This window comes from Cervus elaphus, chromosome 24 (assembly GCF_910594005.1).
Source record: "Cervus elaphus chromosome 24, mCerEla1.1, whole genome shotgun sequence".
Classification (NCBI taxonomy): domain Eukaryota; kingdom Metazoa; phylum Chordata; class Mammalia; order Artiodactyla; family Cervidae; genus Cervus; species Cervus elaphus.
In genome coordinates this window covers 54,408,994-54,433,680 of record NC_057838.1, presented here as the reverse complement: position 1 = coordinate 54,433,680, position 24,687 = coordinate 54,408,994, and the positions used below count along the sequence as shown (strand labels likewise).

The 24,687-nt window shown below is 49.0% G+C and overlaps 2 protein-coding genes across 7 annotated transcripts in view; both read left to right on the top strand.

Moving 5' to 3' along the window:
• Nucleotides 1-10,851, top strand: part of LOC122682513 — a 37,937-nt gene extending 27,086 nt beyond the window's left edge. Inside the window, exons 3-6 of one of the 2 annotated variants that reach the window (XM_043885301.1) lie at nucleotides 2,781-2,839; nucleotides 6,691-6,893; nucleotides 7,786-8,013; nucleotides 8,188-10,851. In XM_043885301.1, coding sequence (XP_043741236.1) covers nucleotides 2,781-2,839; nucleotides 6,691-6,893; nucleotides 7,786-8,013; nucleotides 8,188-8,364 — 667 coding nt within the window. In that variant the 3' untranslated portion in view covers nucleotides 8,365-10,851. The remainder of the gene's footprint in view (nucleotides 1-2,780; nucleotides 2,840-6,690; nucleotides 6,894-7,785; nucleotides 8,014-8,187) is intronic. The other variant, XM_043885300.1, reaches the window with a different exon arrangement.
• A 6,839-nt stretch (nucleotides 10,852-17,690) lies between these two features.
• FLNB (filamin B) overlaps nucleotides 17,691-24,687 on the top strand; it is a 136,665-nt gene continuing 129,668 nt past the window's right edge. For all 5 annotated transcript variants that reach the window (XM_043885257.1, XM_043885256.1, XM_043885255.1 and 2 more), the window contains exon 1: nucleotides 17,691-18,137. In XM_043885257.1, coding sequence (XP_043741192.1) covers nucleotides 17,846-18,137 — 292 coding nt within the window. In that variant the 5' untranslated portion in view covers nucleotides 17,691-17,845. The remainder of the gene's footprint in view (nucleotides 18,138-24,687) is intronic.

The window sequence follows — 24,687 nt, the reverse complement described above, 5'->3', positions numbered from 1 at the left end:
CAGCCTAGAAGCGGGATCAAGGAGAATGGCTGGAGCCCTTCCACCCTGCTTGCTTAGTCTGTGTTCCTCTCCAGGCCAACACAGCCAACACGGCAGTGGGCATCCAGGGCACACCCAGCACACGCCGCCCACCCCGCCACCCACCCCCACCCCTGACACGGGACTCCCTACGAAAACAGATCCAATCCACCGTCAGCAGTGAAACTTTTATTGGTGGTTTCTTAGGAATGTAAAAGGCGAGCTTCCTAGAAGCACAAGAGTTCCCGAAAAATCCGACCTCTCATTTCCAGCTTCTTCTCTAGAAGCTGCTTTCCCAAGGCCACAGCTTCAAGTCTCCTCTCCACCCCAGCCGCTCCTCTCCTTGCTCGCAAAGCCCCATTCGGCCTGCAGCCGTCACACACATACACCGGGGTCCGTGAGCAGGACAGGCTACGTGGTTTGCAGGGCCTGGAGGAGAATGAAAACATAGGGGCCCTTGTTCAGAAAGTAAGGAGAATTTCAAGATGGTAACCGCAGAGCATTAAATCAATGTGGGCCCTTCCGAGCACAGACTAGCATCCCTGGGGAGCTGACCCTGGCCCGCCCGGTATGGACTAGAACGTCAAGTCCCAAGAATTTTTTCTTTTTTTTTTTCACTTCTTAAAACAGATTTGGTAACTTTACTGCTGGACTTTGTTTTAAATTGGAGAATAATTGCTTTACGACGTTGTACTGGTTTATGCCATATAGCAACGTGAATGAGCCATATGTGTACATGTTCCCTCACTTGTGAACCTGCCTCCTGAAGTTTCATGAATTTTAAAACTCCCACCCCAAATTTCATGAATTTTAAAGCTGAAATCTGAGATTCCTCTCCTTCCACCCCTCACCCCCCAAATAAACGCATATTTTAAAGATAGCTGCCCGGGGCCATATCCAACCCCACCCTCAACTCTCAACAGCTCACATGCTGCCCTCAATCCCACAATAGAAATGTTTGAGGTCTCCTATTTGAACTGATCATACATTTTGCAAAGTGCCTTTCCGTGTTTTTTACAGGAGAGGAGTTTATCATCTCATTTTACAAATCAGGCAAACAGATTCAGAAATGCCCACCTGAGCTGGCACCTTGCTGGCCAGTAGATCGTGCCACTAAACCTCTGGCCTCCAGACCCCTCAGCCTGAAGCCACTTCCACCAAAGAAAACATCTGGATGCCATATAAGGTGAAAGAATAAGTGCAAACCTCAACACCGAGGGAATTCATTTAATTGTCTGGTAACAGCAATTTCTCATGTTGAAAGAGCCTCACCCAACCCAGACATACGCCAGGCCTGAATCAGACCTGCATCAGCAGAAGTTCTGATGGAAATGTGGGAAGTGTCCCCATCCTTGCCTGACTCATCACACCCGATGCTCCTGCAACCACAGACCGAGAAGAAAAAAGGGGGCCCCAAGCTTTTATTCCAAAAGGGTATAGGAGGGTTAGTCACTTTGTTTTACTCCTCTTTAAAACCTGGGAAATCTTTTTCTTTTTTTTTAAGTGAACTGTTACTTTTGGAATCATTTTAGATTTACAGAAGAGGTGTAATGATAATATGGAGAGTTCCCTTAGCCAGTTTTACCCATTAATTTTTTCTTTTAACCTCTAAATTTTCCAGCATTTATTTCCTGAGAATGAAGCCATTCTCCTATTAATATATAACCATACACCATTATCACCCCATTATTAACATTTATATTTCCGAAGTGGATTTGTCATAGCCAAGAAACTGGCACAAGGCTATTAACTAAACTCCAGGCTTGATTTGGGCTTCACTTGGATTTTTCTGCTAAATGTCCTCTTTCTGTTCCAAGACTCAATCCAGGGAAGAGCATGACGTTTACCTGTCACGTCTCCCCTCTAGTCTGCAACAATTTCTCCCTGTTTTTCAAGAGATAGATAGTCTTAGGAATTGCCTGGTGGTCCAGGGGTTAGTACTCGGTGTTTTTCACCGCTGAGGGTCTGTTCTTTAAAAAGAACACCACAGAGATGGGTGCCCTTCTCATCACATCCTATCAGGGCTCTGTGGCCCCCACATGACACCACTGGTGAGATTCTCCTTGACCCTGTGCGTAAGCTGGTATCTGTCAAGCTTTTCCACTGTGAAATGACTATTTTTCACTTTCCAAACTCGACTTTTGGAAATGAGTCCGTAAGTCTAAGTTACCCTCAAGTGGGACAGGGATTTTCTTTCCTTCTCTTTTTTTTTTGGCATGTAGGATCTTAGTTCCCCAACCAAGGACTGAACCTGAGTTTCCTGCAGTGGAAGCTTAGAGTCAACCACTGGACTGTGAAGGAAGTCCCGAAAGCTTGGTATTTTTAATGTTAATTAAAGTAACTTAAAAAAAAAATTCTGGTTTAAAGTGCAAAAGATACGAAAGGATACAAGGCAAAACTTTTCTCCCCATCTCAATCTCCACAAGTAACAATGTTAACCATTTTCTTATGAATCATTCCAGAGGTATTTTATGCACAGACATGTAAACATACATATTTTGTTCCACCTTTCTTATACAAAGGTAGCACATTGGCCACACTCTTATGCACCCAACCACAGTGAGACCCTATAAACCACACAAATTGTTTGACATGATGGATGATTAAACAAATCACAATATTGTAGAGCAAGGGCCTGGCCACCACCACCAGCGGTTACACAAATAAATAGTATCTGTTATCATGAAAAAGTAATATGTCAAATGAAAATAAAATCAAGTGCAGAGCACACATGATTTCTTTTGGTGAATGATATCTTTCAGGAGGATAAAGTTCAGAAGTCACAGGAGACTGTACATGCCCAAGATAAAACAGAAGACTAGTGAGTATAATGTTTTGCAATATGTAGAAGAAAAATAAAACGATGGGGTTGTGAGCTTTGGGGGAATGCAAACTCGAGGATCCCGAAGCCAGCCACTGGTAGATGGCAAGACCTTGTCAGTCTTTTCCTCATCAGGGAGCTTAGGGTGGTTTGACTTTCTAGAATCTGTCTCCTTGGAAGGAGGGTGTTTGCAGTTAACTGCATTGTGGAAATAGGAGTAGAGCAAACACCCCACCCAGGGCAGGGACAGGATGTAAATTCCTCAGTCCTGAACTGTCAGGCTCCAGGCCACACATTTGTGGATGCCCCATTCCCCAGCATGCCCACAGCCTACAGGATGAGGCTTTCAGCCTGGCACCTCTTTATTCATTCATTTATTCACCCATTTATCCACCCAATCATCCATCTGCTCATTCGTCCATCCACCTATCCATTCATTCATTCGTTTATCTATCCATCCATTCACCTTTCCACTCATTTGTTTCCTTCTTTAACTCAGCATTTATTATGTGGCTGACCCTTTTCCAGACAGAGGGACACAGCTGTGGCTGAGATGAACCCAGGCCCCTCCTCATGGAAGGTACAGTCTGGTAGAGAACTGACCCAGTGTGGGGAGCGCCTCAGCACCTCAGGCATTTTAAGATCACAGAAGGAACCACACCACCTGAGGAGCAGGGCTGCTCCATGGTGGGGGTTACAGCTAGGCTCAGTGGGAGTTAGTCACTGAACTGAAGGGAGAGAAGGGAAATTCCAGATGAAAGGAACAAGAAAAGACCCACAGACCAGAACTAGCACCCAGTAACCAAGCCCTTGTCCCAGTTTGGACCCTGTGCCAGGCTCTTGGCAGTCAAAACCCCTCAGTTCACCCCAGAGTAGCCTTGTGAGGAAGACAGTATGATCTCCTTTTTGTCTAGCTTTGTTGAGACATTATTGACATACAATATGTTAGTTTAATATATTGCACTGATTTGATACATATATCTATATTATGAAAAGACTGTTACAGTAAAGTTAGTTAGTACCCCCATCCTCTCACATAATTACCATCTTCTTGTAGTTCTAACATTTAGGATCTACTCTCTTAACTTTCAAGTATCTAATACAGTACTGTTAATTACAGCCACCATGCTCCACATTAGATCTCCAGAATTTATTTATTTATTTTTTTTTTTCAGAATTTATTCACTATAAGTCTGGAAACGTGCACCTCTACACCCACCACCTCCCCATTTCCCTCACTCCCTGGCCCCAGCAACCACCAATCTACTTTGTATTTCTATGAGTTCAACTCTTTTATGTTCTACAAGTGAGAACATACAGTATTTGTCTTTGTCTGCCTTATATTGGGGCTTCCCTAGTGGCTCAGTGGTAAAGAATCTGCCTACAATGTGGGGAGCCACAGGAGATGTGGGTTCGACCCCTGGGTCAGGAAGATGTCCTGGGGAAGGGCATGGCAACCCACTCCAGTATTCTTGCTTGGAGAATCCCATGGACAGAGGAACCTGGCAGGCTATAGTCCATAGGGTCGCAAAGAGTCGGGCATGACTAAAGCGACTTTGCATGCATGCATGCATGCCTTATTTCACTTAGTATAATGCCTTCAAGGTCTATATTGTTGCCAAAGACAGGATCCTTTTTTTTTTTTTGCTTAATAACATCTTTATCCAGTCATCCAGTGATGGCACCTAGGTTGTTTTCACATCATGACTATTGTGAATAATGCTGCAGTGAACATGTGAACTCATCTCTCTGAGGCAGTGATTTCATTTCTTTAGGATATATACCCAGAAGGGGCATTGCTGGGTCATATGATAGTTCTATTTTTAATTTTTTTGAAGAACCTCCATACTATTTTCCTGAGTGGCTGCGTCAGTTCACCTTCCCAGCAAAAGTGCACAAGGGTTCCCTCTTCTCCACATCTTTGCCAACACTTGTTATCTCTTATTTTTTTGATGACAGCCATTCTAAAAGGTGTGAGATGATATCTCATTGTGGTTTTGATATGCATTTCCCTGATGATTAGTGGTGTTAACTATCTTTTCATGTACCTGTTGGCCATTTGGATATCTTTTTTGGAAAAATATATTATCTCCCTTTTAAAGATAAGGTTGCTGAAGGTCAGGCCTGAGGTTTACTTTCTTCTCTGTGTCCTTCCCTGGTGCCCAGCCCAAGCCCTGATATACAAAATATGCTCAGGAATTGCAGCATGGGCTGGAGTCTGTATATCAGATGCTCCCATTACCAGGGGAACATGAATATGTCCTTGAAACCCTCCACCAGCTTCCTAGTCTGTAAAGCAGGGACACTTTCAAAATCAACATTTGTAGAGCACTTGTGTGCTGTGCTGGGAAAAAGAGCAGACAATGCAGAGTTCCTGGCTCCAGGAACTTCTATGGAAGGATCTGAAAAGTTTGCTGGAAGTTATAATTCACCCCTAGTGTCTCATTCAGTAAAGAATCTGCCTGCAATTCAGGAGACCCAGGTTCGATTTCTGGATTGAGAGGATCCCCTGGAGAAGGAAATGGCAACCCACTCCAGTATTCTTGCCAGGAGAATCCCATGGACAGAGGAGCCTGGCAGGCTACAGTCCATGGGGTTACAAGAGTCGGACACAACTTAGTGACTAAACCAGCACCACCATAATCCACCCCAGTGAGGTTTGCATATGGTGCAGGTATGTGCATATATATATTGCATATATATTGCATATAGTGCAGTATAGTGCATATATGAGGGTGACATATAGTGCTCTGGATGGGCACAGCTTGACTTGCTAGCAGAATTAATGAGATAATACACGCTAACTAGAGAAGTCAGTGGTTTCCTATGTGCTTGGCACTGTGCTGAATGTTTTCTATGAACTAACTTGCTTAGTCATCGCAGTTCTACCAGGTTGTTATGATTATGATCAGCGGATGTATTGAGAGGAAGGTAGTGGAGGCTCAGAGGGGTTAGGTAACTTGCCCTAGGTCACACAGCTGGTGAATGGCAGAGCTGGAATCAGAACCCAGGCTGTCTCCTCCTCAACTGCAGGCTGTCCTAGGTCAGGGAGGCTAGCAGGCAACACTGAATTTTCCTCTTCTCCCTCTTAGAAGACAGAGAAGGATCATAGCTACAGATCATGGAGCCAGGGGGGGTCCCAGGGTTAGAGGAGTACCTCAAAAAAGGCCTATTTTTGGAAGCTCAAAAGAGGTCAAGGTCCGCCCTGAATCCCAGGTTCTCAGCAGTGGGCCACATTCTGTCAGCTGGACTTCTCCAGGGTTTATTTTTTTCATTATTTATTTATTTTTCTGAGGTTTGGTTGTTTTTTGTTTTTTTTTTTTTTTAACCATACCAAACAGCACATGGGATAGTTTCCCAACCAGGGGTGGAACCTAGGACCCCTTGCATTGGAAGCATGGAGTCTTAACCATAGGTCCACCAGGCAATTCCCTTCTCCAGGGTCTAGAGCAGAGAGATGACTGGGAAGATATTGGGGTGCAGTGTCCCATAGCTTTGGCCTGATGTCAGAAACCAACCTTGCTCCTTGGGCTTCAGCCCCTGCCCTGAAGTACCTGCCAGGCCCTGAAATTGGAAGCAGCCTTCGTCCCTCACTGCTAAGGGACAGACCTCTGAGGCCTCTCAAGTCACAGTGACTGCAGCCTAGCTGGCCTTTCCCCGCCTCTCAGGACTATTCCCCACTTTCTGCGTCCACCCCCGCAATCCGAGCATTATTCATGCCTGAAACATCTCAGAAAGCCACAACAGCCCTGCCCTCCACCCAGATCCACACAGCCTCATAGCTGGTGTTCTTTAAAAGGTCACCTTCCTCTCTGCCCTTACCGACAACCCCCCTCCCCACCTTCCCGCAGCCCTTCACACCTCCCTGTTTCCCTGCATGGAGCAGGGACATGCCTCCCGTTCCAGCTGCATGACCCCCATCAGGAATTCGCCCGAAGACACCACCTTCCTATCCGCCCCTGGGGCCCTTGGCTGCCGAGCTGGCCTGTCAAGCACCTGCAGTCAAGACCTGTGGAATCTGCTAACATTTTCATGCCAGCCTGTCCTGGAGAAAGTACGTGACATTGGGTAAGAGCCTGTCCCACCTGCTTCAAGGGACCCAGAAGGCTTGGGCCTCAGTCCTGGTCCTGTCCGTTTCCAAGACAGGGGGAGCCACTCCCTTTTATTAATTTACTTTGGCTATGCCTTGAGGCATGCAGGATCTTAGTTCCCCAAGCAGGATTGAACCCGTGCCTGCCCCCTGCATTGGAAGCACGGAGTCTTAACCCCTGGACTACCAGGGGAGTCCCTAAGCAGTGCTCTTCAGTCACGGCCACTGCCACTAGTCCCCAGGATCAAGGCTCCCGGGCGGGATGGTCCCTGTGAGGACAATACCACACACTCAGCACACACCCAGATCCCTTCAGCCTATGCCAGTTACATCCAGCTGCCAGTAGCCATGTCCTTCTGCCCGATGACCTTCTGGTCATTGCTTGCTCACCAGGAGAGTGCTTTCCGTCAACTAACTTATTTAGTCATCATGATAAGTCCCCACTCTGACTGCATAGGAGAGCCAGAAAGGCCTCAAATGAACACCCCCCACCACCCCAATCAGTAGCCCTCCCCCAATAACTGATGGTAAAGCCCCCAGCTCCTCCCCACCCCACATTCCAGGAGCAGCCCTCTCGTTAACTCACCCTTTATGGGCTCCCACCGTGCCTGTCTCACCTCCCTGTACCTGCCAGGACTTCCTGGGATCACTTTCCAGATAAAAGTCTTGCATTTGAATCCGAGGCTTGGGTCTGCTTGCGAGGAAATGAAACCCAAACTAAGACAACATCTAATGTGCAACATGTGTCGAGCGCGTTGTGCCGAGCACTGTGTTCAGCACTTCACACGGCTTGACTCATTCCATCCTGCGACAGGCAGGCTCTGAAGTAGGGACCGTTATTGTCTCCATTTCGCAGATGCAGAAACTGACTCAGAGGTGGGGCTCGAAGCCAACCAACTCCTCCCTGGCCCCATCCTCCAGCTGGCGTGAATTGCTTTCAGTTCCTCAAACTGCTCTGCACTCTCCTCCTTCCCTCTGCCTTCTGAGGCACAGTGAGGATAAATCACTTGGTCACAGCAAGTTAGAACCACTTGGACTCAAGAGGAGACCTCCAGGCTGGAAGCCCTTACACTTCACCCCTGTGGTAAGTGAACAATAGCCCCTCAAGGAGTCCACGCCTGGACCCTGTGACTCTAATTGTGCAGACATGATCAAGTGAAGGATCTTGAGATGGGGAGATGATCCTGGGTTATCAGAATGGGCTCAATGTAATCACAACAGTCATTTTAAGAGGGTGTCCTCCACCCATCTCTTTCAGACAGAAGATGATGTGATGACAAAGCAGAACAGAAAGAAACTGGAAGATGCTATGCTGCTCCCTTTGGAGATGGAAGACAGAGTCAAGAGCCAGGAGATGCAGGAAAAGGCGAGGAAACATTCTCCCCTGGAGCCTCTAAAAGGAACCAGCGCCTTGACCCTAGCCCAGGGAAACTGACTTTGGACTTTCAGCCTCTAGAACCGAAAAGAGAATACATTGGTGTTGAGCTAACCACTGCGTTTATGGTGGTTTGTTAAGCAGCCACAGGAAACAAATGCAACTTCTGAACCAGTTCATCCCCAACCAACGGCTCAATAGCTGTGGTTCAGGACAGCTGACACCTGGTGGGCACATTGCAACCCATCCCTGGGGACACCTGGGGCGGGGAGCACAGAGAAGGGCCCGCCTGGTCTGAAGGGTCAGGGAAGACCTCCTGAGCTTGAGCGCACTTCAGCGTAGGCTGGGAGGAAAGGGCAAGGGATGGTGTCAGGCAAGGAGCAGCGAGTGCAGACGCCAGGAGGTGAGAGAAAGCTCAGTCATTTGAGGAACTGAAATGATTCGGTGTGGCCAGACTTTGAGGGAGAAACGGTAGAAGCGCTGTGGTGCAGTGGGTCGGAGGGCGGGGTGCTTGGGCGTGAGGCCGTGCCTTGCTGTCTCCCAAGTGTGTGATTTGGGCAAGTAACTTGACATCTCTGTGCCCTAGTTTCCTCTCCTGCCTGTTGCTATTTTATGTGTCTGTTTTCTTTCCCTTCATTTATTTAAAAATTTTTATAATTTTTATACACATTTTAAAGGCTATTTCCCATTTATAGTTACTACAAAATATTGCCTTTATTCCCTGCATTATACAGTATATATCCCTGAGCCGATTTTATTGTCGAGCATTTCTACAGTGTCCCCCACCCCCAACCTGATGACATTTTCCTCACAGGGTTCTGTGAGGTAGAAGTGTATCTATAGCCGTTGGAACAGTGTCTGGCAGAGGAAGGATCAGTAAGTCTGTCATTGACGCCTACCCCTATCAACAGCAAGGTGGCTCGTTTCTCTTTTATTGGGAAGCAGCACTGGATGGAGATGTTCTGGATACTGATGGTGATGATGACGAACATGATGACAGCTACTGCTTCCTGACCACCTGCTGTCCTCAACCCTCATTACCTACCTGACTCTGTAAGTGTGAGGTGGGTGTATCACTGTTATTCCTGCGTAGCTCAGATTGGAACCTGGGTCTGAGTCTAGAGGCTTCCCAGGTGGCTCAGTGGTAAAGAATCTGCCTGCCAATGCAGGAAACTGGGATTTGATCCAGGGGTGGGGAAGATCCCCTGGAGAAGGAAGTGGCAACCCACCCCAGTATTCTTGCCTGTAAAATCTCAAGGGCAGAGGAGCCTGGTGGGCTACAGTCCATGGGGTCGCAAAGAGCTGGAACACGCCTGAGTGACTGAGGACTGCATCTAGGATCTCTGCCTTGCCCCAGCTGCCTGTTTTCCTGGGGGGCGGTATGGGGCTGTGGCCCAGAGCAGGGGCCCTGGAGTCAGCCCTATTAATAGCATGCTTGGTTAACATCTCAGTTAACCAAGTTCTACTTCATGGGACCTCAGTTCCTACTTCATGGGGTTGTGTGAGAATTAAATGTGTCAAAATGTGTTAGCACCCCGGTGAGCTGTTGCCATGATTATCATTGTTGTCACCAGAGAAGTTTTGTATTCTAGAAAGCCACATGGTCCAGTAGACTCCCTCTGGTCCTAACCAACCTAGGATTGAATGGCTGGTCAACCATCAAGGCCAAGAGAGGTGCAAATTTCTCACACTTGGAGAACGGGGGGCCCTCAGAGACCTCGTTTTGCTGGGCCAGCCATGTTCTGATTGTTCTCTTGTAACTTCTCAATGAGCTTCTGTAGCCAAGAGCTTTCCCTCTGCTTAGCAATACTAAGGCTAATGCTCTGGTTACTGCCAGCCCTTCCCCTCCCCTCACTACTGAAGATCTATATGGAGCTTTTGAACAGGGGATTGACCTCCAGCTATTTTGGAAGGGCCTGTCTTCTATCCGGACTGATTCTGGTCTGAGCTGAGAGTGTATTTACAAGCCAAAGTCTGCTCCAAAGTAAACACGCCATCACATTCCTCACAGCCTGTAACCTCCGTGGGGAGAAGCTGGGGGCCGTCATGGAGCGAGGAAACCTTATCTGACTTCATTTCAGCAGGATTCCACTTAGCTTCACTTGGTGGGGTGGGGGACATGCGGAAAAGAAGGGAACAGATAGTCTTAAAATGAGCTGAATTAAAGAGCACATTGGATGCATTCCCTGCAATAACAGGTAGAGACTAGGAGATTTACAAGTGAAGGAGCACACATTTTAATGTGGGTGTGCCTTTGCTTTTTTCTACCCATAAACATAAAATGGATTTGTTTTCTTTCCTTTCTTCCTTCCTTCCTGCATTCTTCCCTTCCCCTCTCCTTCCTTCCCTTCCTCCTCCCCTCTCATTTTCTTTTTCTCCCTTCTCTTTCTCATTATGATATACTTACAGTACCAGCCACACATACCTGTGCTGTTGTTGCTGTTTAGTCTCTGACTCTTTTGTGACCCCCATGGACTGTAACCTGCCAGGCTCTTCTGTCCATGGGGATTCTCCAGGCAAGAATACTGGAGTGGGTTGCCGTGCCCTCCTCCAGGGGATCTTCCCAACCCAGGGATCGAACCCAGGTCTCCCGCAATGCAGGTGGATCCTTTACCATCTGAGCCACCAGGAAAGCCCTATATACATATATATCTATATATACACAAATATATATATTCATGATACCATTACTACAATCAAAATGGAGACCATATCCATCGCTCCAAAAAGTTTCCTCATACTTTTTTGTAACCTCTCCCTTCCATCCCTCCCCACTTTCCCCCTGCATCCCCAGGCACACCCTGATCTGCTTTCTGTCACTATAAATAGCTTGCATTTCCTAGAGTCTTACATAAATGAAATCACACAGCATGTACTCTTTTTTTGTCTAGCTTCTTTCACTGAGGTTACTTATTTTGAGATTTAGCTACGTTGCGCGTGTCAGATCCTTAGTTTCTATTGTTGAGTACTGACTAGTTCACTGTATGGATGCACCACAGTGCATTCATCAATTCACCTGCTAATGGACCTTTGGGTTGTTTCAGTTTGGGGCAATTACAAATAAAGCTGGTGCAAACATACAAGTACAAGTCTTTTTATGGACACATGCTTTTTTTCCTTTGGGTAATTACCTAGGAGTGAAAGGGCTGGATCATATGTTTAATTTTTCAAGAAATCGCTTTCCAAAATGGGTTTACCATTTTACGTTCCCACCAATGATGCATGTTTCAAAACAGAGAAACATTTAAGGTAGAAAGAAAGTCCTTAAGGTAGAAAGTAAAACTTCTTATAATTGTACTTCCTAGGTAACTGTTTCCTATAAGTTCTTCCAAAGTTTCTTTTTTTTTTTTTTTTTTTTTTAAGTACACACAGAACCAGACAGACAAAGAAGTGCTCCAGGCAGACTAATAATTTGGGATCCCCTCAACTTGATATTTTAAAAACAGTGGTTCAAAGTGGTTCAAGGATGTGGAGAAACTGGCATTTCTGTTCATAAAATAGATCATTCTTCTTTTAGAAACAAAGAATTCATTACACATACAGAATGAACTGTGGTCTTTTACTTGGAATTTTCCTGAAATCGTAGTTGTCCAGGAAGGTTCTTGGGAGCTATATCAAAGGACAGATGGTTCAGGTGGGTGTGTTGTGTGCTCAGCCGTGTCTGACTCTTTGTGACGCCATGGACTGCAGCCCGTCAGGCACCTCTGTCCATGGGATTCTCCAAGCAAGAACACTGGAGTGGGTTGTCATTCCCTTCTCTGGTGGGTCTTCCTGGCCCAGGGATCGATCCCTCATGTGGCTCCTGCACTGGCAGGCGGGTTCGTTACCACTGAGCCACCTAGGAAGACCAAGACTCAGGTGATGAATGAACAAACAGCATGCAGCTCTGACCAGGGACTAAGCTGACAGACCAAGGCTCTCAGAGCGCCGTCGCCTAGCTGGACTCTGGCATGGTGGCGCCAAGGAGGGGAATGTTCTTATTTCCTCCAGAGGAGGCTATTTCCCTCTGAGCACCAGTTAGGTCTCAGTGAGTATGAACACTCAAGTTAACTGCCACTGTGTTTTGATCTAGACCAGCGCTATTTGGGTTCCCTTTCTAGTCTTGCACCCTAATAGGCTGCCTGGCTGATCAGTTCTGTGCATATATTCACATGTATTAGTGCTACCTTCATTTAAAAAAATGTGTACACAAATTGAATCATACAAAGTCACATTGATCTGTGACTCGCTTTTCTTTTTCCCCACATAACAATAACTTCTGAGATCCTTTCACATCAGCCTATGTGTGGATCCATCACATTCTTGTGTTATTATTAAAAAAAAAGTACCAAGGTGGTCCAGGTGGATGTACTGTAATGTGGGACTTAGCAGCTTTAATGAGCATGTGAATTGCTTCAGGGACCTTGTTAAACTGCAGCTTCAGATTCAGCAGGTCCAAGGCGGCGCCCGGTGCCACAGGAGCTGCTGGCGGGATCGCACCATGAGGGGCAAGACTACAGTGCAAGTGACCTCTACCCACAAGCGAGGGACACTTGGCAGTTAGAAACAGTGCTGCAGGAAACAGGCTTGAATATCTGAAAGCAGTCTTAGAGAACAGGCTTTGGAGTCAGAAGACACAGTGCTGAACTTCGACCCTGACACTAACCATGTGACCTTAAGCAGGTCACAACCTCTCTGAGTGGCCAGTGACTCCCTCTTCCCCCAGCAATTCAGTAAGTGGTCACAAAGGCCTCCACTCTCTTAGACCCCAGGGATAAAGATAAACAATCGCTGTCCTTGAGTGCTCTGAGTAATACTACTAATCCTGGCCTGAAGAGCAGTGGGGGAGGAGGGAGTCAACAAGATAAGGATGGAAAAGGGCTTTGTCAGTGGTCCAGCCATCCACAAAAGGGCAGTTCTATTCCAGCTGGAAGGCTGACTGGGTTTGCCAGGTGAGAGTGGCTAGACAGGGTTTTCTTTAGCTGAAAAGTACTCTGTGACATTTGTCTGCACTTCGGAAAAGCAAACCAGACTCACATAAATCTTCCAAGGAAGTCAATGCCAGATGGAATTGAGGAAGAGGGCCCAGTCATCTGCAAACTTTTTTTCTTTTTGGTGATTCCAATGAGACTGCAGTGGGGTCTGGGGCAGTGAGTTTCACCTTTGGCTGGGAAATTGGGGGAGGAATCCAGGGCCCTCAGCAGACCCTGACTCCTGCTCCTGCTGAATGAATTCCACACAGGTGTCCCGTGGATCGTGGCCACTGTCTTCAGTGCTTTGCCATCGCTGGGCAAACTGTGCCCCTGACAATCGCACTTAGAGACTCAGAACTGGCCTCTGGAGTTGGTTAGTCCAGGGTCTGCATCCAGATTCTGACACCTGATTCCCAAGGGACTCTGAGCAAGTGACCTGGCTGCTGCTTCTTTTTTTCAGCCTCAGTTTCCCTACTTGTAAAATGGGGCGGATAATAATAGCATCAAGCTCAGAGTGTTCTTGAGAAGATTAAAAAATTAACCCCCAGGGCTTCCCTGGTGGTTCAGTGGTGAAGAATCGGCCTGCCAAAGCAGGGGACACAGGTTTGATCCCCAATCCGGGAAGATCCCATATGCCGAGGAGCCGCTATGCCCATCAGCCACAACTATTGAGTCTGTGCTCCAGAGCCTGGGAGCTCCAACCACTGAGCCCATGTGCAGCAACTACTGAAACCCACACACCCAGAGCCTGTGTTCTGCCACAAGAGAAACCACCACATTGAGAAGCTACCTCAAAGAGAAGTTCACACACTGCAACCAGAGAGTAACCCCCAGCTTTCTGCAACTAGAGGAAAGCCCGTGCAGCAACAAAGACTGAACGCAGCCTCCCCCCCAAAAGTATTAGTAGTGATAAGAATGGTATTAAAAGCAAAAAACAAAAAAACCCTCCCAGACATGATGCTTAGCTCAGTACCTGGCACTAGGAAGTGGCCAATTACTACAGCTGGAGGATCAGAGATAAAATCACAATCACGTAGCCCGTTGAGTGGCTCCAGTAAAGAATGGCTTTCATGAACACTGCTCTGCCCATTCTGAGCTCTATCTTACCCAGTGGGTGAGTGAGAGAGTCGGGGTACCTTTTCGCAGCAACCTGCCTCCTAGAAGCCCCCACCTAATCTCAAAATCTCAGGGCAGGGCGGCCTGCTGGGGCCCCTGGGCCTGCAAAACACCTCTGCCTTTTGCCACCCCTTTGGAGGAAGGCCAGCTCTCCCAACACCCCTCCACCACCCTCCCCCCCAGAGTAGGCTTCCTCTTAGCACCCCACCCACGTGGTCCCAAGGACCTCTGCAGTCAGGGCTGGCATTCCGGGGAGCTCCTGAGAGAACCAGCTCCTCTTCCTCTAGCGGGTGGAGACAGAGCAAATATTCTCGGTTATATTTTGCTTCTCTTTCTTTCTGGCAGGGTGTGGACACTGGTGTAAAATTACAACTGAGAAGGCCCCCACCCTAGGGGAAAGGTGCATCTGGTGAGAAGGGAAATTCACTTTGTAAGTCCTGGTTCTTTGTCTCTGTTCCCTTTGGAAAGTGGGCTTCTAAACCTGGAACTTTCAGACTTCACTGTTTGATGTCTGTGACAATAATAGCAGTATCGGCCCTCTCAGCTGACATGTACACGCTAAGTGTTATACACGTAGTTCTCATTTGTCAGAAATTCCTAGGAGGTACACTGTTAAGGTAGGTTACAGCTAAAGAAATAAAATCAGCGTTGCTGCAGGTCCCTGCTCTTAATCATGACTACTGTATTATCTTTCTTAGCCCTTCCTTAGAATCAAGTTTCTGTCACTCTGTGACCTTAAGTATCTGACTACTCCTCTCAACCTCGGTTTCCTTACCTGTAAAATGGGGATAATAACAACATCTTCTGGAGTTGCTGTGATAATTAAATGAGAATATCGGCACTTAAGAAGCAGAAGCTTCCATTATTATTACTATTACTACTATTCTTATTATTTCTACTGTTTTTTGTTAAATGAAAGCCTTGTCGATAAAACTGGAATGCATTGGTGAAAAGGCTCCGTGCAGAAATGCCTGCCCTCTTCTTTTATCAAATATTGATGAAGAGCCCTTTGAAGACCTTATGTGCTTCCTCTCCTTGTCACCAAAGCCACTGATCACCCTCCTCCATCATGGCTATGGAGTCCCCTTCACTCCGCATAAACTGCTCCCTTGGGTGTCTCCTGATGGGATGTAGAGAATCACCAGACTCATCCTAAAACAGGGGTGTCTCAGCTCAGAGTGAGGTGGACTAGATATTTATATGCAGAACTTAGTTATCTGTGTCAAGACCTGGTGAAAACAGACATATCTCCTGAGAAAGCAGACCTTAGAACATTATCAGCTGCTGAGTGAACTGAGTTGATCACCTTAGCTCCGGTCTCACCTAGCAGGGAGGAGGTCCCCTTGGGAGTGAGACACTGGCTGATGAGTTTTGATGGATGCCTTTGGGTGGAAGAAAGCTTGAGGAACTAGAAGCCTTGCACATGGGGTAGGCAAGGTTACCCACAGTGCCTTTAGAGAATCTGCTGCTCAGGTTGTGTAGACAAAGACAAGGTCCAGGCTGGGAACAGCATGGCGGCTTTTAGGCACAGTACAGACTTTGGCGTTAGACCCAGGTTCAAGTCCAGCTTTGTCCAGTCCTTATCAGCTGACCTCCAGCAAATTTCTTCACTTAATCACAAAGAAGAGGAATGATTCTTCCAATAGTTACTGATCCTAACAATGGGCCTGAGCCAGGGCCAGGGCCAGGTAATAGCTTCTCTTCCTCAAGGCTCTTTTGAGCATTTCCAGTGAGTGAGGCAATCTATCTGAAGAAATTGCTTCCCCTTGTACACAAATGACCTGTTACATAATGCCACAACCACACATCTGTGGGCTCCTCCCAGAGCTGGAAGCCCTTGACGTCTATCCATCCTGCCCAACCTCTCTTCCCAACTGGGTCCTTAAAAGAATTAGATGTAACTATGGAGAACCAGAGAAGACAGCATGAGAAAGACTCCGCCTGATGTTGCTGGCTTTGAAGACAGAGAAAGCAGCCTCCGCCAAGGAATTTGGGAAGCTTCTAGAAGCTGGAAAAGGCAAAGAAATGAGTTCTTCCCTAAAGCCTCCAGAAAGGAATAGATCCTGCCAATATGTTGATTTTAGCTCAGTGAGCCCTCCGAGGGACTCTAAACTACAGAAAAGCCAGATAACAATGTGTGTGTGTGTGTGTTTTTTTAAAGGCAAAGTTTTGGTAATTTGTTATAGCAACATTAAGGAACTAATATACATGACAAATTATGGTTCATTTCTATCACCACCATTAGGGTGTTGTGATAGTTGATTTATACTTTTTTCTCCTATTAGTCTATGAACTCCTCAAGGTTAAATTATAAGTTTGTCTTATTTACCATTTGTTGGCAGGTGCGAAGAAGGCTGACAGGCCTTCAGTTAGTAGGCAGATAATAAATACTACTAACAATAATATTATAATTCATATGTGTTCAGTTAATATGAGAAGGAAAATGTCCAGTTCAGGGACTTCCCTGGTCACGGTGGATAAGAATTCGCCTTCCAGTGTGGGCAACAAATTTCCATCCCTGATTTCGGGACCTAAGATCCCACATTCCAGCTGGCAACTAAGCCAGCGCGCCGCAACTACTGAGCCTGTGCTCTGGAGCCCGAGAGCGCCAACGAAAGATCCCGCATGACGCACCTGAGACCCGAGGCAGCCAAATAAACTTATTTTTTCTAAATGTCCATTTCCTTCACGATGCTCCCAGTGCCTAGCACAGATCTGTGGACTGTGTTAGTAGCTCAGTCGTGTCCGACTCTGTGCACCCGTAGACTGTCCATGGAATTCTCCCGGCAAGAATACTGGAGTGGATTGCCATTCCCTTCTCCAGAGGGACTTCCCAACCCAGGGATCGAACCCTGGCCTCTTGCCTGGCAGGCAGATTCTTTACCGTTTGAGCTACAGGGAAGTCCTTAATACAGCCTAGCACACAGCAATAGCTCAGTGAAAGGTCTTATTGAAGCTTATTGAACCTCAGGTGGATGAAATGCCCCTCCCCGCCACCCCCTCCCGCGTGACCCAGGCCACCGTCCCTGCCCATTCTGTCCAGGTTCCTGCCTCCACACGTCCCCTCCCTCTGGAACCGGGTGACCTTCTTGAGAAGCCGGACATGTCCCGCCTAGCTTCCTTTCACCGAGGCTGTGAGCACAGCGCGCGGGGACCCCAGAGGACTTGGGAGTTCGCGGGCCGCAATGCCCGCTTCGAGCGGCAGGGGGCGGGCGTGGCCCGGGAGCGCCCTCCTGAGGGTTGGGACGGGGCGGGGCTTCAGGGGCGGGCCGGCTCAGTGCGCAGGCGCGGGGCCAGACGCCTCGCGCGGCCACGGGCAGGCGGGCGCAGAGCAGCCCCAGCTGCGGCTTCGGTAGCAGCGAGTTCGAGCCCCGCTCCCGCTCCGCTTTGGTTTTTCGCTCCCCGCGGCCCTTGGGCCTCCCTACGCCAGTCTCCGGCAGCTCGCTGCGCATAGCGCTCTCCCCGCCGCCAGAATGCCGGTAACCGAGAAGGACCTGGCGGAGGACGCGCCCTGGAAGAAGATCCAGCAGAACACATTCACGCGTTGGTGCAACGAGCACCTTAAGTGCGTGAACAAGCGCATAGGGAACCTGCAGACCGACCTGAGCGACGGGCTGCGGCTCATCGCGCTGCTGGAGGTGCTCAGCCAGAAGCACATGTACCGCAAGTACCACCAGCGGCCCACCTTCCGCCAGATGCAGCTGGAGAACGTGTCCGTGGCGCTCGAGTTCTTGGACCGCGAGAGCATCAAGCTCGTGTCCATCGGTGAGTGCCCTGGCCCGGCCGGTACCCCTCGCCCTCCACCCTCCACCGCGCTTGCGCCCCTGTGGAGGCTGAAGCTCCCCGTCGGGTGCCCCACCACCACCACCGCGCCGAGCAGCCGCGGGCTCCGTGTGGGCTCCGGGACCGGGGGACATTGTCCCCCGAGGGCGCGAGGACAAAGGGGACCTAGGCCCCCTCGGGAGGTCCATCCTCCAGGGCGCTCTCCTCGTGTGCTCGGACCCTGCCGTGCGCCGGGGCTGTGCGCCTGTTGGGGGCGGTGGGTTGAAGGTTCGGGTTGAGGCCGCACCGGGAGAGTCGGGGCTGTGGCGTTTCTCTGCAGCTGGGGTGTCGCTGCGGGAACTGGGGTGTCGCAGCGGGAGCCGGGGGACTGGAAGCCTCAGGTCCGCGGTCCCTGGGGGGTGGAGCCCTCGTCCGGCGCTCCCCGGAGCGCTCGCCCCGCTGCGCCCCGCGGCCGCCGAATGGGCGTTGGCTGGGAGGCCAGGTGGAGAGGCCCCGGGAGGGACTGTTCTCTGAATCCGGGGCCTCCCGCCCAGGTGGAGACGGGGACCTGGCGGTCGCCGGAAGGGGTGTGGGCCCCGAGGTGGGAAGGGGAGACGCGGGGGTGTGTCTTCCTCGCTCCCAGCTCAGCTCTGGCCGCGAGGTCGCCGCCGAAGGTGTCATTCAGCGATGGGTGGTGGTCACAGCAACCGCTGCCTGGTAGGAGCTCCAGCTAGTGCGCGCTGGGTGCCAGCCGCCTTCCCAGTCACCTCCCTCCTCACGCAGCCTGCGAGCTGGGGCGCCGTTAGACCCCTGTTGCAGACGAGGTGGGGGGCAGAGGGTTAATGGGCTAGCGAGGGTCCAGCTGAGAATTGAAGGAAGTGGGTGACAATTAAAGGAGACTTGGCCTTCCTCTCCCCGCCCTCCCCACACCAGGGTCTTCCTGAGAGGGGGCAGGGAGTTGGTGTTGGGTTCCTCTCCGCCGCCTCCCCCCCACCCCGCCACGGGGGAGGCAGAGTGGGGGTGAGGTCCCCCCTGTGACCTCGGCTGGTTGAGGGCTTCTGGAAGGGTCACACGGCGGCCGAGGGGTGTGGACTCTAAGGATCGGGGCAAGGGGTGTGTAGTGTGCGTGCCCGCGCGAGTGTGTCCGTGTGCAGAGGGTGTATGTACACAGAGCATGTGTGTGGAGAGCATGTCAGGGTGCAGAGAATGTGCACCTACATTGTGTGTGTGTGTGTTCTGCCAGGTGAAGCTCTTGCCCGTGAGTAGCTGCCCCAGGTCTCTTCCTGAGGAAAGCAGGCCTTGGAGTGACCCCCGACAGGAAAAAAGGGCCGCGGGTGAGGCTGCTGGGACGTTCTCCTGCCTAAACTGGCTTCCGAGGCTGAGTCTCCTGTCCTCTCCGCAGCCCTCCCCACACCTGTGGGGCAGGTAGGGCTGCTTCCCGGGCCGCCACCCATCGGCCTCCCCATCGAGGGTGGAGGCCCTGCCGAGGGAAGTGTGTGACATGCTGTCGCCTTTGGGGCGCCCATCTCCTGTAAGGAGGAAAGGAGAACCTCAGTTCTCTCTGGGAATTATTTTCTTTTCAGATTCCTCAGACCCCTCTGAGGAATCTCAAAGGCCGGCTGGGCTCAACATGGATCCCTTCTTCTTTGCTTTGGAAATGTGTATTTACTTAATTAACTGAACAAAGAAACTTAAAGTAAACCAGAAGTGTCCGAACATGACATGAAATCTCTTTAAAAAAAAACAACCACCAACCAAACCACAGTACTAGAAAATCCTGGACTGCCGAGTTTGCCAACGTTTACAGAGGCTGCAGCTGCCTCCAGCATGGTCTCCCAACAGTGCCCCCAAATTGAGGGTCTTATTCTAGACTTTGTCTGGCCCCGTACATTTTTCTCCTTAACCCTCATGATTTTCATTCCTGAACCCAGCCAGACCATAGCGACTCCTACCGTCCTGACATTCCAGGGTTAGCTTTCCCTTCCCTGGTTGTGGCCTGTGGACTTTGGCAGTTTCTTGCTATGGACCTCTTCCCACCACAGTTTACATTGTGTTATTTTCTCCTTTTAAATAATTTCTTGGATCATATTCCCCAGAGTGGAATTCCTGGGTCAAAGGCTGTGGTCACATTTATGACTCCTGTCATTGGCTGCCTAGTTGGTCTCCAGAAAGATCTTACAGCAAACAGGTTTTCCAGCCTCTGGAGCCTGGAGGCAGAGTTGCCAAGGGCCAGGACTCCCTGAGGCGGTAATGCCTGAGGCCTTTTCCCTCTGCTCCTGGGACTGTGCAGGGTAAAGGCCCTTCAGAAAAAAATTCACATCCTGTGAGGACTTCAGTTCAAGCTTTCCCTGCTTATGCTGTGTTGAATTGTGCTGACGATGACAAATGAGCTCCAACTTGGGACACAGGCTAGGTGTTGAGTGTGTTCTGTTGATGACCCCCTGATCACCACCTTGAATCCTTGAGATCTGGTTTCCTTGTCTATGTAAGTCCACTTCCCAGTCCAGGCCAAGTGCTTAGGAAATGGTTGTTTTTACTGGGGATGGTGGTTAATATCATTGTCCTCAGTCATGTCAGTCGAGTCCGACTCTTTGTGACCCTGTGGACTCTAGGCTGCTACTCTGACTCTATGGACTGTACTGCTGCCAGGCTCCTCTGTCCATGGGATTCTCCAGGCAAGAATACTGGAGTGGGTTGCCCTACCGTCCTCCGGGAGATCTTCCTGACCCAGGGATTGAACCTGTGTCTCTTACGTCTCCTGCATTGGCAGGTGGGTTCAAAATGGCAACCCTCTCCAGTACTCTTGCCTGGAAAATTCCATGGAGGGAGGAGCCTGGTAGGCTACAGTCCATGCGGGTCACAAAGGGTCAGACACAGCTGAGCGACATCATTTTTCACTTTTCTTTACCACTAGCACCACCTGGGAAGCCGGTTAGTATCATTACCTCTATTTAAAGCTGGGGAAACGGGAGTGAAGTAACTTCTTGTGCAGCTCACCCAGCTGGTGAATGTTGGCTGGAACCTAGGTCTGCCAAGTTGTTGAACTTGAGGCTTAACTGACCTATTTTTCAGGGTCAGAAACAAGTAAAATACAGCCCCATTGTCCCACCAGAGAGCTCATATGAACACAAAGTTTTGTAAATCTGGGGTGTAGGGGTTTTGGTTGGACATCCATACATTGAGCCTCTGACCTTGAACAAAGTGAGGCCTTAGGTGAGGGATGAGATTAATCCTCTGAGCTGTGAAGAGGGTCCATGAGATGAGTGTCATGTCAGGAAGTGAGCAGAATCAGTTTGCATCTTTGTTTGTTTGCTTGTTTTGAGTTTTTGCTTTTCTCTTTCTTTCCCTTCTCTTTCCTTTGTTCTGTGCTCAGTTGCCTCTGACTGAGCACCCCCATTGTCTGTAGCCCTCCAGGCTCCTCTGTCCATGGAAGTTTTCAGGCAAACATATTGGAGTGGGTTGCCATTGCCTTCTCTAGGGGAGTCTTCCCAATCCAGGGATCAAACCCTCATCTCTTACATCTCTTGCAATGGCAGGTGTTTCATTTACCACTAGCACCAGTGGGAAAGCCCGAGTTTGCAACTTATATCTTGTTTTGAGGTGAATTTGTTGAGGGAATAGCTGCCCTGTCTTCAATGGTTTTGTTGTTGTTTATTTGTTTATTGGAGATTCCTACTACCAATGGGAGAAATTTCACTCCTAATCTGGAAAAGTATCTATGCAGGGTTTTGTATACTTTGGATAGCTCCCAACAACATGAGTTGTAGGAATCATTAGAGTTGGCTATAGGCGCCAGTTGTGTGACATAGGTGGTTAGATGCTGAGAGCAGAGTGGCATTTCTGCCTAGAATTCACTGGTTGTTTGTTTATGTTTGTGATTCCTTGTAGGGTGGGCCCATCCTCGGCTTCATCCCAAAGTTGAAGTTCCTTCTTATACCCTGGGCAGTTCATAATGAGGCCTCAGCATATTTAATTCCAGTTGTCTGCCAGGAGCTGGCAGGTTTATTTACTTGTTTTTCCAAAAGCTTTTCTGACCCTGGGCAGTGCAGCCAACTTGGAGAAGAAGGGGTCTCCCAACCCAGGAATGACAATCAGGGCAGCCTAGAAATTTGGGTGGTGTGTTTTGGTTTGATCCTTTATATAAAGGAATTCTTTCCTTTTTAATGGATGTGGTCTGACCCTGATGTTTGCTTAAAGTGCCTGTGCCAGGCCAGCACCCCAGAATAGGCGGGGTGCATGTTCCTAAGACCTCTGGTCACTGGGCAGAGTTTCCAGGGTGGTAGATCACTTACTCTGTTTTCTTTCCTTTCATCCCACTCCCACCAAAATAATGTACAAATAATACTAAATTCTGCTCTGTCCTGTAAGTACTTAGCAAATACCAGTGTGTCTTTCAGGCAGTGCAGTTCACATCTAGAAAGAAAAAGAAAGTGTTAGTCACTCAGTCATGTCTGGCTCATTGCGACCCCATGGACTGTAGCCTGCCAGGCTCCTCTGGTCTGTGGGATTTCCTAGGCAAGAACTCTGGAATGGGTTGACATTTCTTTCTCCCAGGGATTGAACCCAGGTCTTCTGCATTGCAGGTAGATTCTTTACCATCTGAGTGAGTCACTAGTTCACATCTAGGAATGGCTTAAAAAGCAGCAAGATAGCTGCTTCCTGAGAAGTTTCTGGGCCACTTGTAACAACGTAACACATTAGTGTCAGTTTGTTAAGAGCTAGGATTCTTGGTTCAAATCCTACTTGCCACTAAGTAGCTATTAAGAAACTTCTGTGCCTTGGTTTGCTTATAGCTTAAATGGGGATAACAGCTACTCCTTAAAAGGTTGTTGTAAAAACTGAACAAGTTAATATTTTTTAAAGTGCTCAGAACAGTTCATGGCAGATGAACTGTTGGTGCTGTGTGTTTGGTTAAATAAATAAAGTGCCGTCCAATAATATTCTCAAAAGTCACACTGGAGAGTTTGCACGCTGATAGGACATTTAAAATTGACACCATGCTGGGGAGACCAGCTCGGTTGGCTAATGGCGGTTCCTGTTGCTCTAATAGGGTTATGGATTGCCCAGAGGGTGTCCCCTCCTTCGCAGGGGGTGACCTCTGGTTGTGTTATGATTTTTTGCCTCCAGGACCCATTCATTCCAGCTTTGTTTCTGAGAGCTGGACAGGAGTTTGGAGTGGCTGGTCATTCCAGTCTCTCACCCGTTCAGGAATCTCAGGGCCAAATCATTTCCAGATGGTAGTTAGACGTCTGCAAGCTCCTCCAGCAATGGTGGGGCCAGCATGCCAGTCAGCAGCTGCCTTCTTTCTTGGAGAGTCTGTGCTGAAGGAGAGCTTTGATTTGGAGCCAAATTATGTCCCTGGGCACTCCCTCTTCACCCCCGACCTGGGGAGGGGGTCCTGATTCTTATCATGGGTTAGTCAAGGGTGGCTGCCTTGCTCCTTGGGCAGCAGCTGCTCAGGTCGGAGCCTTGCATTGGCTCCGTGGCCAGGGTACTGCATCACCCTGCTTCCTCTCTAAACGGCCTTCAGGGTAGCACATACCTGAAGCTGTTTCTCACCACCATTCTGCCCCATAACAGTTATGCGACTCTGGTCCACTGCATTACCCTTTCTGAGCCTCAGAAAGGTTTGTAAAACAGAGGCGAATGATAGTTCCTATCATAGCTTTGCCGAGAGCATTCGATTTGATTTGGTTAAGTTACAGCATAATGCTGGCGTTGTCATTATTACTATAGTGGACTTTGTCTTACCCTCAATCTATTCTCTGGCCAGTCCTGCCACTGTCAAATGGTGTGTTAGTTATCCCCCTCCCTCCAGCTTGGCATTTCCACGGTGCCTCTCAAAATCCTTTCTCTCTTCCTTTCCTCATTTAACCAGCATATGAAAGACCAGCTCTGAGCTAGGCTCGGTGCTAGGGCCACAGGAATATAACGAGAGTCATGTCCCTGGCTGGCCTTACTGCTCAGCACAGAGGAGAGACAAATCACCAGGGTGTGTCCTCAACCCTTCAGGCACACACAGGTCACCTGGGAACTTGAAACTGGGGGCCCGTTAAAAAGGCCAGCCTGATTCACTAGATCGGGGTGAACTCTGAATTCCGGTCTTCCAGTTGGCTCCCAGTGGTCACTGTCTGCGGACCACCATGTAGTAGTCAGGACTGAGCTGACAAGCCCTCTGAGGGGGAAGAGCACCTTCCGTCAGGCTGGACTGGGTAGTTTGGAGGGCTTCCTGGAGGAAGGGGCTGTTGTGCTGAAACCTAAAGCCTGACTATAATTAGTCAGGTGAGCCCAGAAGTGGAAGAATGTGTCAGGTGGAGATCAGAGGGATGGTGGAGAGGTAGGCAGGGGCTGACTCACAAAGGATCCTTTGAGGCTAGAGGTTGCCAGGAGAGCATCTTCGTTTAGGGTGCCTGGGGTAAAGTAAGTGAACCCAGCTGAAATGGCTCAGCTAATCTGAGGATCTCTTCACTATTGCTCCAGTTACTCCTATCAGAAAAGAAAAAAAAATTGAATGTACCCCTTTCTCATATGCATATGTTTATAAGCTGTATAC